The sequence below is a fragment of the Pollicipes pollicipes genome, unplaced genomic scaffold (genome assembly GCF_011947565.3).
Source record: "Pollicipes pollicipes isolate AB1234 unplaced genomic scaffold, Ppol_2.1 Scaffold_4740;HRSCAF=5597_pilon_pilon_pilon, whole genome shotgun sequence".
NCBI lineage: Eukaryota > Metazoa > Arthropoda > Thecostraca > Pollicipedomorpha > Pollicipedidae > Pollicipes > Pollicipes pollicipes.
In genome coordinates, this window is record NW_023596545.1 from 8,748,805 (window position 1) to 8,761,950 (window position 13,146).

At 51.0% G+C, this 13,146-nt stretch overlaps 1 protein-coding gene across 2 annotated transcripts in view; it reads right to left on the reverse strand.

The window, feature by feature from the left end:
• Positions 1–13,146, reverse strand: part of LOC119097915 (octopamine receptor beta-2R) — a 78,618-nt gene that overhangs the window by 9,065 nt on the left and 56,407 nt on the right. The window contains exon 2 of one of the 2 annotated variants that reach the window (XM_037220861.1): positions 11,846–11,936. The exons of the other annotated variant lie outside the window; for it this stretch is intronic. Coding sequence (XP_037076756.1) covers positions 11,846–11,936 — 91 coding nt within the window. The remainder of the gene's footprint in view (positions 1–11,845; positions 11,937–13,146) is intronic. 2 annotated transcript variants of the gene reach the window in all.

Genomic DNA, 13,146 nt, shown 5'->3' on the forward strand with positions numbered 1-13,146 from the left:
AAAACGGTTTTGCGTTATGCATATCGTCTGATTAAGCCTCGTGTGTCCGTACACTGCTGAGTCAAAACTGCTCTCATTCAGTCCAGGTGAGAAAGTGTGTTTTGTGTGGGTCTTGATTTAGACAGTTATGCAGAAAAAACCTGGCTGTTCTAGGAGAAATATTTGACAACATATTCCAAAATATTCATTAATTATCTCACTTGGAGTTGAGAGTCGTTCTCAGGAGTGTTAAATGGTTTGTGGTGTTCACCACTTAATAAAAACGTGCAATTTTTTGTTGCGTATTAGGTGATCAAAAGTGCATCCCTTGAAAAGCTCACAGTCGCGTGTTTATGAAAAAATGCACCGAACGCATGATTATTACTTTTTGCTGACAAATCTTTCATTAGCTGTATAATATTGGCGGCATAATGCTTTCCAGAACAAGCTTAACACTTCAATGAGCGCATTGTTTCTGTTCAGTTGCTACATAAACTTAGCATTTCAATACGTGAATACCTATTTTAATTGCATAAGCGTGGCAGGTAGAGATGGAAGAAATGTAGAATTTACGAAACACATTAGGCGCTCTAAATCACATCACATTTGAGAGCTAGTACGATCTCCATTTGGCGGACGTCTTAATGGCCTCGGAGATCAAGGCCGTTGGAAGACAGTCATAGAATTGCACGCGGTTGAAATATGACTTCAGAGACGTTGACAATGGATCCTTTGCAAGATAATATATGTCATGACTGACAGATTGTCCTTCCCAAGATATCATGCAGTTGTTCAAGAAACGAAATAATTTACTTATTTCGTCGCGACTGCGCAGCGTATCGATGATTTTAGCCGCCGAAGTACTTACTTTGAAAGACAGCTGCCGTGCAATTTCGTCAGATAATAATTTGCGTAGCATTGTGGTATTACAACGTGGCAAAGACTAAAGGCTTTACAGAGACGGCCTGTGCCGATTTAACTAAGCAGACCAAAGTAACAGCAAAGAATATGCGAAATTTGCTTGCGTTATTTCTTGTCATGGCGCTCAAAATACAATTACTGATTTTATTGACGAGACAAATGAAATAAATCCACTTCACAAACTGAAACCGTTTTCTAACAGATTAAGTGTGCTTGGTTGGACTGATTTCTGCCATCTCGCCAGTCAAGCACCACAAGCAGTACATAGGACATTCGAGGATCTTTGAATCCATTGAGTGGAAGTCTGCTGCATTCTTGAACAAGTCAGCTTGAATTTTGAACGGGGATTAGAACATCCGCACGATCAAGCATGCAGGAATCTGTAGCCATAACAATTGTTCGGATACCTGCGTCTAAGTTCACGCGTGTCCATGAAACATCTATGAATGCTAAGTAAGTACTTTGCTAGTGCAATTCTCTGATACATTTTTAAGGGTAATCTGGAGTAGTTAAATGTCGCAGAAATCATGACCGACATCAAACTACAGATGCACTGCTTGGAGGTGAGCACGGCTTTCTCGCATCACTCACATATTCAGCTATTTTAAATTTTCAGTCTAAACAAAACGCTCACCGCAAATGTTGCTAGGGATGGTGAGCCCGTGGCTTACCTCATCATGGCTTTAGTGAACGCTTCTATTACGTGGCAGAGGCTGCTCTTTTACTTTGGTTTCGAGCAGGTGGTCGATCGCCGCACCGGTCATCCCTATTAGGCGTTGGGCGCATTCGATATTTTCCGAGAAAAAAAGCTGCACTAGACTTTCACATTGTCCCAGAGGCCGTTGTACGTGTGCGAACGGCTGACCAGTTTCTTTTCTTCGAATTTGCATTATGAAGCTTGCAACCTTCTGAATAAATGTAGTTAAGATGTCTTGTATACAAACAAAAGTACTAGGATAAGGGCTTTAATACTCATGATATGAAGTTTTACCCGATGACGTAAGGATTACAAGATCTGGCAGCCCAGCAAACCACGGAATAACTCTCAACGCTGACAAATCTGATACTTAGCACTACCAAGTCACGAAGTATATACCGACGTTTCCAATTTGCATACATGCAACATCAAACTAAAGACCAAACACCCTTCTCCCTCGCTCAAACAGCCATACATCACGCACCGGTTGCATCAGCAGTGCGCGGTTGTTGACGGACCGTCGGCGTCGGTTTGTCTGAAGCGACGGGCTGAGGGCAGGTATCGAGCCTGCTGTCCACACAGCTGTCTGTTATTCCGAAACGATGAGCGTGCCGTCAGCAGGCGCCGGGGCCGGCAGCGGCGGCCGGCCGGCCGGCGCGCCATCGCCAGACAAATGGTGGCAGGAGCGGGCTGTTGGTGTTGGGCGCCGCGGCACCGGCCGTATTATCGCAGACGCAATGAAGACGGCGACTGGACGCCTGCCAGCGGATCAATTGCGAGCTGAGCCTGGCTGGAGCGCTTCCAGGCGAGCGCCGCAGCGGCGGGCGGGGCGCCGCAGCGCATCCGGCCCGGGGGAGGGGGCGGGGCAGGTCACGGAGCTGACCCTCTACCACACACCCGGTCTGGAGGCAAGGCCAGGCCACGGAGCTGACCCTCTACCACAAACCCGGCCCGGAGGCAGGGCCAGGTCACGGAGCTGACCCTCTACCTCACACCCGGCCAGGTCACGGAGCTGATCCTCTACTTCACACCAGGCCAGGTCACGGAGCTGATCCTCTGCCTCACACCCGGCCCGGCGGCAGGGCCAGGTCACGGAGCTGATCCTCTACCTCACACCCGGCCAGGTCGGTCACGGAGCTGACCCTCTACCTCACACCCGGCCCGGAGGCAGGGCCAGGTTACGGAGCTGACCCTCTACCTCACACCCGGCCCTGGGGTGGGGCCAGGTCCCGGAGCTGACCCTCTACCTCACATCCGGTCCGGGGGCGGGGTCAGCTGACGGAGTCCTTTCAACACGAGACACGATCGCTGTAGTTCACAGCGGAAGTTTCGCCGTTTCGTTGTTTCTTGATCTTTCACGGCGCAGATAGCTATCCGTCAGCGCGTCGCAGCACGGTAATCGTTCGCGCCGCCTACAGCGCAGGTACCGAACAACACAGCCGGTGTTGTGTCTCAAACGCCAGATCTTTTGGCAGCAAACTTGGCGGGGTGCCGCAAAGTTTCTGTCGTCCCAACACGAGCCTACTGTGTGCAGCTTAAACCGTGCTTCATCCACCGCCCGCTATTGTACTATAGCTCATAGTGCCTAGATCACCATACACTGCGTGTTCGCGCGGAGAAGTGCTATGTCACTGCCCACTTGCGAAGCAGAATTGGACATTCGGTGGTAAACAACGAAGCCAGATCGCCTCCCTGTTCTCTATGGCGCGAAGCGCGGGCAATGAGGCTGAGATCAGCGCGAGGGTCTGGCGGGATGCGATGCGTGTGGCCCTTCAGGAATATCCCAGCGGGCAGCGAGCCATAAAGCAGGAGCTGTAGTCGGACTTCTGCTGACGCCGCTGAGCTGCAGGGCAGGCTCGTTTCATAAAATCACGTGCGGAAGAGAAAGCACAAGAAACGGAGCTAGGCTGTAATACTGAGGACGGATACCAACTTACTTAAAGTGCGCACATGTTGTACTCGTACCAAACTAATTCAGACCAAATCACATGTTCATGCTATCTAATCAGATGCCACAAAGGAGTAAAGGAGACCTTTCCCATTCATTGTAATGGAATAAATTTTGAACCTGTCAATGTTGATCTATTAGCCACTTAACTAGCTGTTTCGTATCAAAACTAACACATTCTGAAAAATCATTCCTGTGTTGTTGGGCCTGGTCATGGATCTATGATTTCTTAGTAAATGATTGCGCGTCTGGTTGCACTTCCAGGACTAATCGTTGCCAGTTTACTTTTCCTCCAATTAGCTTCATATTTTATATCAAATGGGTTAACTTTACACTCACACGTACGCACGAGGTCAAATCGCGCCATATGCAAGGGTCATGCCATGTTTTACCCGTTGCCGAATCCAAATTATTTTTGCTGTCCTTATGTGATAACTCGGTCGACACATCTAGCGCATTTTCCTAGCCGATAACTATAGACCAGGTCCTTTAAATTCACGATTGGTCAAGTGACACAAAGGCTTGTGGAACCTCCATTAATGTCCTAACCATACCTTGAGCGGCCTTGACCTCTAGCAGATTCAACCATTTAACAGAGCTGTCTTTCCACCGTGGAATCAGACAAACTCTTCTCTGATGCCCACTTGTAAGCCAATCGAAGAATATTACGAGTATAGGAAGGGCTGTACGTCCTCTAAGCTACCAGGTGATTTCATGGAATGTTAGCTATTTAACATAATCTATGACGGCATCCGTCATGCCGGCACGTGGACTTAATGTTTTGAAGATGATAATGGCCAACGCTATGGATTCTCATGAACTTTTTGGGCGATCCGACCATTAGGCCATAAAGCATAGACAGGGAAATGGGAGATCGAGGGGAGGGAAAGCGAGAGGTAGAGATGGAAACAGCAGGGAAGGGAGGAGGGGGAGAGGGTGAGAAGGAGAGGAGGAGAGGGTGAAGGGAGGGAAGGGGCTAGGCAGAAAGGAGGGGAGTGAGAGAGGCATGGGAACAGAGGCATGGGGAGAAAGAGTGCGGAATAAAAAGGTGGAGGGAGAGAGGAGTGGAGGGGAAGGTAAAGATATTAAGTGCTTCCCGCCGTTGCAACAGCGGCGTTTTTCATGACCAGTAAGACATGAACACCTTTTCCGGGCCCGCCCCAGCGACTTTCGTATGCATTACATTCATTATCGAAGCGTGTATGCTGACCTAATTTGTGTGTGGAAGTCTACACGGAGTGCAGAGGGTTATAGAGGTGAGGGGATACATTGATTATGACATTTGTGGAATGCATTCTGGGAAGATGAATGTTAATAATGCTCGTCCGTGCGGACGATCTTCACACTTCGTGCGTGCTGGTTATTGCACGCAATGGAATGTGAAACATCTGCAAAACTATTTGCACTAGGTATGAGACTTCAGATGCCCGATGCTTAAATGAATGTGGAACCCTCATCTGTTCTGTGTGATTGATAGCCTTCGTACACCAGATTCAGTTTCATGCACTTCTCATTCACCAAGTCCAGCCTGACCCCCCTGCACCTTTCATTCTGACATATGCTCGGAGTGGTGACGTACCGTTCAAAGTCAACCTTTTGCGCCAAAGCCGGCACTCGGGCTACACCCTCAGGGGCGTGCATCACTCCCCATGGGATCCCCGTGCCCACCGCTCGTGTCGTATTCAGAGCAGCACCCCTTCACCGCCGCCCGCGAGCCGCCACCGCCGCCTCAACCACGCTGAAGTGGCGGCCCGGCGCCGCCCGAGCTGGAATCCGCTCTGACATCGATTATGCATGAACACGGCGGTGAGGCGGCCGCCCCTGGCGGCGCCGCGGCGGCGCCGGGGGAGAACGGGTGGCGCCACTGCCAGGCTGTCGGACGACGCTCAGGACCACACCCTAGGGCACACCTTTGCCGCCCCCTTACGCCCAGACTGGGCGTTACATGCCTCCGACAGCCCCTGCAGCGCCACGGCCGACCGCCGTGCCACCATGGAAGTCGATCTCTCTGGAGTCTGTGGTGCAAACCTCCGACGATTAACGACGGTGCCGACATGACCTGACGAAGGTCTAGAGGCCCGCACCTCTAGCAGAAGGGCCTCATGACCACAACAGTCAATGTCTTCTCCGAGCCGGGTTCGCAGGAAACGCTGTCACGGGTGCTCGGTCGCACACCTGACGTCTTAATTTTGCCCCCTCTCCCATCCCCCTAACGCGTGCATCTGTGCACACCCGCTAGCCACTAATCGTGGCACGTCGACCGACGCGCTCGCTCGCCAGAAATCAGTCACAAACAGCTGTCTGCCGCTGCCAACCCCCGCAACGTCCAGTCGAGCTGCTGCAGGGCCATTTTCCGTCGCCGGTGGTAGCCAGCCGCGGGGCTGCGGCGAGTTAAAAACACCGCTGTTTGTCCGCGCTATCCGGCCGATACGCCAGCACAGACAGCGCCCGGAACGACAGCGGGTAATCACCGACGGACAGCCACGGCAGCACAACAGCACGCCGAGCTGACCCACGGCAACAGAGCCGGCCGTGCTGCGGCAGACAGAGCCGAGCGGCGCTCCGGCAGCCCGGCGCCCGCCAGTCGCGGCCCGCCCGCGCCGGCCCGGCTCGTGCCGCCCCCGCCGGCGGGGGCGCTCTGACGTCATGTCTCACTGGGCTGTGTGCCGTCTCGGCCGTCAGCAAATGAACCCCACTGGCGACCTCCGTCTGGAGAGCGGGGCCGCAGCCGTCGCACCGCGCCGACAACGGGGGCTTTCGATAGTCCCATAGAGGTCATGGGGACCTGTCACATCCGTCGGCACGCTCAGCGAGCAGGCGCTCAAGTTTGTTGACTGAATGCAAGCAGCATAGACGCCTGCGCTGCCCTAGCTCTCCCGTGATAACTGACAGCTGTCCCTGCGCTCTGCATCAGCCCACAGTGCTCACTGTCAACGTTCGCCTTTTAGTATCTCCTCCCCTGTTTAGTTTTGTTCCGTCAGATGCCGGTGACGAAGACAGCGGTGCTGAAGCATTAGCATATTTTAAGTATGCAAGGGAATACGTGCAGTCTATGCAGACGCGGCGTGTTTTGCAGCCTGGTGATGTTAGATAGCAGTGCTTAACGTCGTCGGGCTCATCCCGGGCCGGAAATGTGCCTCGGCAAGCTGGGACAATAGTGGCAGTGATTCGCCCGGCGGCTGCTGGAAATAACTGTCCCGCATTGGCGCCGGCAGATAATCGCCCCTGGCTAGCAATGGGAATAACTGTGCGACCTTACGGAGCTGAGCCAGCAGTGCTGCGTGGTGAAAGGCGCGATGAACAGGAGCAATCAGCTGCGGAAATGCCAGCGAGGGTGAATAGGCTCGTCCTGCACCACAAAAGCTGGGAAGGAAACCAGGGCATGTTATGAGCTGGGGGCGCTGCCGCCACAGCTGGCCGGCTCCAGCACCGTCACCATCATCACCTAATGCCTCCAAACACATTCGTGTGGAGAGCATGGGTAGTGATGGAGCGTGGCTAAGCCTGGCGAGGCCTCATGATCGGCAGGGTAAGAATTAATCAGTGTTCGTAAGGGCTTTTCGTAATATATTCATCGCACTCATTCACCACGTGGCTGCGCCAAGGGATGCAGCAAAATGCTTTAAGTGAAGAAACTAGAGTGCCTACATTTTAGGTGGCAATCCGACGATTCTATACGGCCCAGATCGCTTGTTCACTGGGGACAGGAACATACTCAGCGTTGGCAAATACATTATAATTGAATATAGATACATTACAATACAATAATAATAATTACAATGTAATTGCAATAATAGGCAAATATCATACATAATAATTACATAATAATTACAATTATAATTACAATTACATAGTAAATACAATAATAGGTAAATACATTATAATTGAATATAAGAATGTGTATACACAGTGTATATACATTCCATGCTGGGCGTCGATAATCTCTGGTAATCGAAAGCACCATAACAAGCGGCTGCTACTTCGGATGCAATTAAAGATGTGCATCTGACGCATATGGTATGATCAGCTTTAGCGCTTTATTTCAAACATCACTTAAATGAAGTGATCCAAATTATGGCTGATGTACGGCAAAGAAGTACTGCAAAGCACCAGCACCATTTCTGCTCGTCTTTGTCACGCGTCGATAACGTTGCGATCGTAAATGGCACGCACCGAGAAGGCTTCTTCTGGCCAGAAGCCCAGTAGCTGTAATGGCACCGCTCCGCCGCCTCGAGGAAGACCTAAGTGCGCTGCGGCAGTGTACAATGTGTGCCACTGGAGGATAAGGCGTGGTCGCTATGGGCCGGCGGTAGCGCCGTCGGTGCCGCTGGGGCCAGGGCCGCCTGCCGCACGTGACTAACGACCGGCCCAGCGCAACATGCCCTCCCCGCTGGGCAGCGCTCCGTGTCATTAGGACAGCGGTTAGAGGCGGGGGGCGCTGGTGTCGGCCGCTCCCTCCATCGACAGCTCGCCGTCCCCGGCGCATTGCCGGCGGGATCTTCCCGTCAGCACAGCGCGCGGGCCGTGACAAAGCTGAGCCTCCATTGCGAAGGAGCCCGGAGAGCACTTTGCCGTCTTTCAGAGCCGGCCTTTGGCGAGATGAAATTCCCACACTTCGAGACGTTTCAATAGAGCTACAGCATGCCCCGGCCGGTAGTTGTGTTCTGACATCAACAGCTGAAGTCAGAAAGCGCCGCCAAAGGCCCGACGGGAGCGCCAAACGAGCCAGCATTGTGTGTAGTGTCGGATGCACCAATGCGTTTGTGTGCATCTGGCTTGAGAAGTTCTAGTCTGTTCGGGCCAATGCTCGCCTTTAAACGAAACAAAATTGCTTCATGTTAACGTTTCAAATATATGAGTGGAAACTCTGCACGGAAATGAGGAGCTGTCCATAGACACTCACGCTGCTTTAAAAATGTTGGTAAATAGGAGAAATCGAAAGGAAAATTACGCCGATGTGGATGTTTATCACCATAGGACTTTGAAAGAGATACCAACTTTCACCAAGGACAGAATGCTTCAGAGTGTTCTGATCACGCTGAAATTTGCCGCCTTCCAGTAGAACGATCTATTTTTTACCGAAAGGGGTTGACCATAATACTGAAATTGTTTCCCAGAAAAGTATGCCCTTTTCAGAGACGGGCCAAATGTTCTTCTCCAAGCGGTCGTGAGAGTTTTACGTCCATCTTTACGGATGGCAAAGGTATAATGTAAGGACGCTACCAAGCCGGCCATAACGATGTCTGCCCATTGCCGCATTGTCGTTGCTAACAACTTTTGTAAATGTGCGAAAAGAAAACTTTACAGTGGCACGATCAACGAGCAGCACAGTACATGCCTGTTATGTGAGCGGCTGTCAAAGCTTCTTTGATCAGCGTTTCAGCATGTTCATCCCTTATGAAACATTTATGGTCTGAAACTCATAAACATTTGATGTTGATATCCTGCGCGCAAGCCAGATGGGCAATATCGATGACCTTGACAAAGAGAGTGGGGCAAAGAAAGCTTGCAACAACTTTTGATATCGCGGCTGACCAAGTTTCACGATTTCTGTCCGTTTGGAATTCGCGGAATGTGGACTGGGTCAAGTTTCAGGAACTGCGCTTTGTCAAAATGTTGGTCTGGGTTATTGTGGGTCAGAGATATAATCTGACCTTAAAAAAGTCCATTAACTGTGTTTGTTGCGGTCCTTATCGCTACTAAATTTATAATGAACACCAAAAACTACCCCATCAAGTAAGCTCTCTAATATCAAAACCGGTTATTTTTTACCTCCGTCTACGATTCTTTATAAATGGCCTTCGTTGACAGCCAGGGCCTGACTGACCAGCAATTGGTCAGTGAGCTTACAATATGTGTCTTGTCTTTTATACCAAAAGACCCGCTATCAAATTTTCTACGGCTATGCAAAGTTTGCCCCGGCATAGCCACACCATTTGGAAATCATTCTGGATAAGCCTTCGAGGGTCAAACTGACCCCCTGCCCACCCGCCCGCGTGTTAAAAGTCTTATATAGTGCACGGCTAATGACAAGAACTCAGCTATGATATTCTGTCGATGTCGAAAAAACGTCAAATATTGCTCTCTTGTCGAATGTCCTCGTCTGCGGTGTCGAGGCTGGATCCAAATCCACGTTTCATCACAAGCGTCACCACGAAATGCGCTTATCATGATAAAAACTGTCCAGCAGCTGCAGCTGTCCGGGAAAAAGAAACACCCCCAGGCAGCTCATGATACCAGTGGGGGTGATGAGCTGAGGAGTCTTGACGATCTTCCCTTTTTTTTGGGGGGGGGGGGGGGTAATGACTGTGTTCCGTTATGCCTCTGTAAAGACATGTGAAGACATCAATGTTCTTTAAAAAAAATCTTAAAACGAATGAACAGCGGTTTCGGGAAGATTACGGAAGAAACTAGCGTACGTAATTATTGTCGGTTAAGGTGTTGCTGGCGTATTTAATTGCCTTGTAGATTAAAGATCCGACGTAGAAGACGTATATACGTTACAACCGCTTGTACTGCCAGACAAAGCATGCGAGCGAAAACGAGACCGTGCATGGTCGAAAAAGCCTGCCCGTGTATTTTCGAGTAAACTACGTCGAGCGAGACTTCCAGCGAACACATTTGTAAAGGCGTCGTGGTTTAATCGAAATGATTACTGATGTGATAAGCGGGAAGCTAAATAGTTGGGCGTTACCCAGAGAGGGTTTTGCGACCGTCATTATTTGTCCGCTTTGATAACTTTTATGATCGCGAGCAAAGCAATTATATATTTTATAATGGCGACGAAGTCACAGGGCAGTCATAATGGCGAGTCATAAGGCATAAGGTGTGCCATAGTGTTTTGTATTATTACCGTCAAGCACGGTACTAGATTGCGCTGTGGTGAGGAATCAGTGAGAAGCACGGTCGCGATTGCTGCGTCATGGAAAATATTCGTGATAGAATAATATTTTAGATACATCCTGCCCCCATATGACAAAGCACAGTTCCTGAAACTTGACCCAGTCCACATTCCGCGAGTTCCAAAAGGATAGAAATCTTGGAACTTCGTCTGCGGCAATACCAAAAGCTGTCTCAAGTTTGATTGGGAAATAGTGCTGTCGTTGATATTCACCAGCAGCTTGGTGTAAGGAAGCCCATCGTGAGGGAGGACAACATTAGGTCAATGGCGGTCCCCGTGCCGGTGGGAAGTGCTGGCAAATGTTATCCCATGAGTTGAGAAGTACTAAAATATGAGCATCGATGAAGGGCTCAACTAGATGCCCTGTTCAAGATGTGAGACCTTCGCGCTATCACATTTAGGTGGAATGTACACAGAACATATTCAACAGTGTGTCCCTCAAGTCGCACAAAGCAGGCAACACGCTGGAAAAGTGCAGTCAGGGAACGGGGCGTATGGGTGAGCTCATTGCTTATGTACAGCGCCATCCCACTTTGGGGGCCCTCACCGACGGTGTTCTGTAATGACATTATATATACTTAAACAATCCAAGTCGGATGGGTCGACGGGATGAAACGAAGTTTCTTGTACAGCGATAATCTTTAGAGCTACAAAGATAAAGTATCATATCAAACCACTTTGTAGAAGACTGTAACAGTTCCGCTGGGCAAGATAAGGCATTAAATGATGACCAGGCCCACCTCCACGAGTTAATGGGAACTGGGCGACCCAGATGGAACGTGGCTTGTCCGTCGGCACCCTCACTGGTGGGCGGGACCGGCGGGCTCCGCTCGGGGGTGTTGCGGTGGATGTCGTGCGGAAGGGAGCGGACAGGTTGATCGAGGCCCGGTCTGACTGCGCCGGCTGTCAGTTGCTCGTAGCTGGAGGGCGCCGGACGGCTTGGACCGACCGCCGACCGGTCGTAGCCCGAAGGTAGGGGCGCCTGTTTACCTAGATACCTGGATGGTGCACACGGTTGGGCGCTCGAACGGCCGGCCTGGGACGGCTCGGGGGAGGAGTCTGTTGGGGCTGCGTATTTGACAATGGAGACAAAGTGCAGAGGAGCGAGGCTTTCAGAAGCGCTAGCAGCGGGATGTAATCCTGTATATAACTAAATAAATATAATCGGTTAAATAATTGATAACTATAAGCGGCCCAGTAAATAAATTAATAAATATATTCTGCCCGAGTGCCGGGCGTCACTGTCGTAAATCTCGCCGCATTTGCGTAAGTTTTGTGAAAGGACAGCCGGGACGTCTCTTCCTGGAAAATGTCCCGTGCCTGCTGGTACGACACGCCAGTCGTGGTCTTCTCGGCCCGGCCCTCATCTTCCTTTTGCCAAGCTGGGCAGCGGATTTACCTTAAGCTGTAGTCATCACTCCCGCAGCTGAGGCGGCATTTCTGGGATGACGTGCACATAGACATGCAGCGTCTCACCGTGCTCCAGACATCTGGAACAGTTTGTAGTGCAGTTGCCGCCGTAACTCTAGTTTCAAGAGTTGAACAATCGGAATGGATTGGGTATCAACGCTCTAACGTCGAAGCGGAGATGCCCGCCGTGCGCGTGCTGTGGAAGAGGCCGAGGTGATGCAGTAGCTAGGGCGCTCCACTCTGGACCTATCAGTCTCGAGCTCGAGCTCCTGCCACCCCACCACCGCATCCCACATGATACCTTATGAAGGTATCAGTCTCGAAATGACTCTGGGAGTCGGTGAGACGTAAAGCCTCAATCATTTAAAGTACTGTTGTAACCGAGTCGCCTCAAAAGCCCCGGCAACCGGGCTGACACGACGCCTCTGCCCATCCTTGAATGTTGTCGGACAACACATGGTAGCGTCACACCTCTGTCTGTCATTGAAGGTCGTCAAGCAACACATGGTAACGTCTTTGCCCGTCCTTTAATATCGTTAGACCACGCACATGGTAACATCACGCCTCTGCCTGTCCTTGTATGTCGCCAGACAACGCACATGGTACAGGAGCTCAGATGTCAGACCAACGGGGCTCATTCATATCGCGGAGCTCGTAGGCAAAAATAGCTCCTCTGAGTTTCGGATATAGCGCAGACACCTGGTACCGGATTTGCGGCCGGATTCGTCACTTTGAAGCAGCGCTTTGGTCTGTGCTCGCGACTTGGTTTTGACGCCACGTGCACCGTAAGCAGGAGCGTCAGTTTTAACGTGAGGTGTGCCGCCGATCCTAAGTTGTTTCAAAGACCAAAGACACCGATGCGAAAAGATTCCGCAGTTGCAATATGGCGTAGGAGCCAATTTGATCCAGGTTCAGCTAAGAGGTCTGTTTCGGCGGGGCGCTCCGGGAAGACGAGCGGAATTTTCCCAGCGGTTTTAGCCAAACTCTCAGGAGACGCATAATCAGAAGCCGGGGACGATCGTGGCTCTGCAGAGCTGTGGCTGTGGACTCAGCACTTCTAGATCCAAATGCATTCACCGAAGACGAGCGAGAGTCAGCTGGCTCGTCGAGTGCAGGCGGGCAGCGGTCGGTGACGCAGGCAGGAGAACGCAGGCGGACGCTGACCAACCGCGTTATCAGTGGAGTCCAAAATGCATTCTATACCGGAGGCCGAGTTCGAGTCTGAGCTCGTGCCTGAGTCATCCTTTCTGCGTGTCTTGCACTTCCTAGCCATAGCGAGCAAGCGAAGAA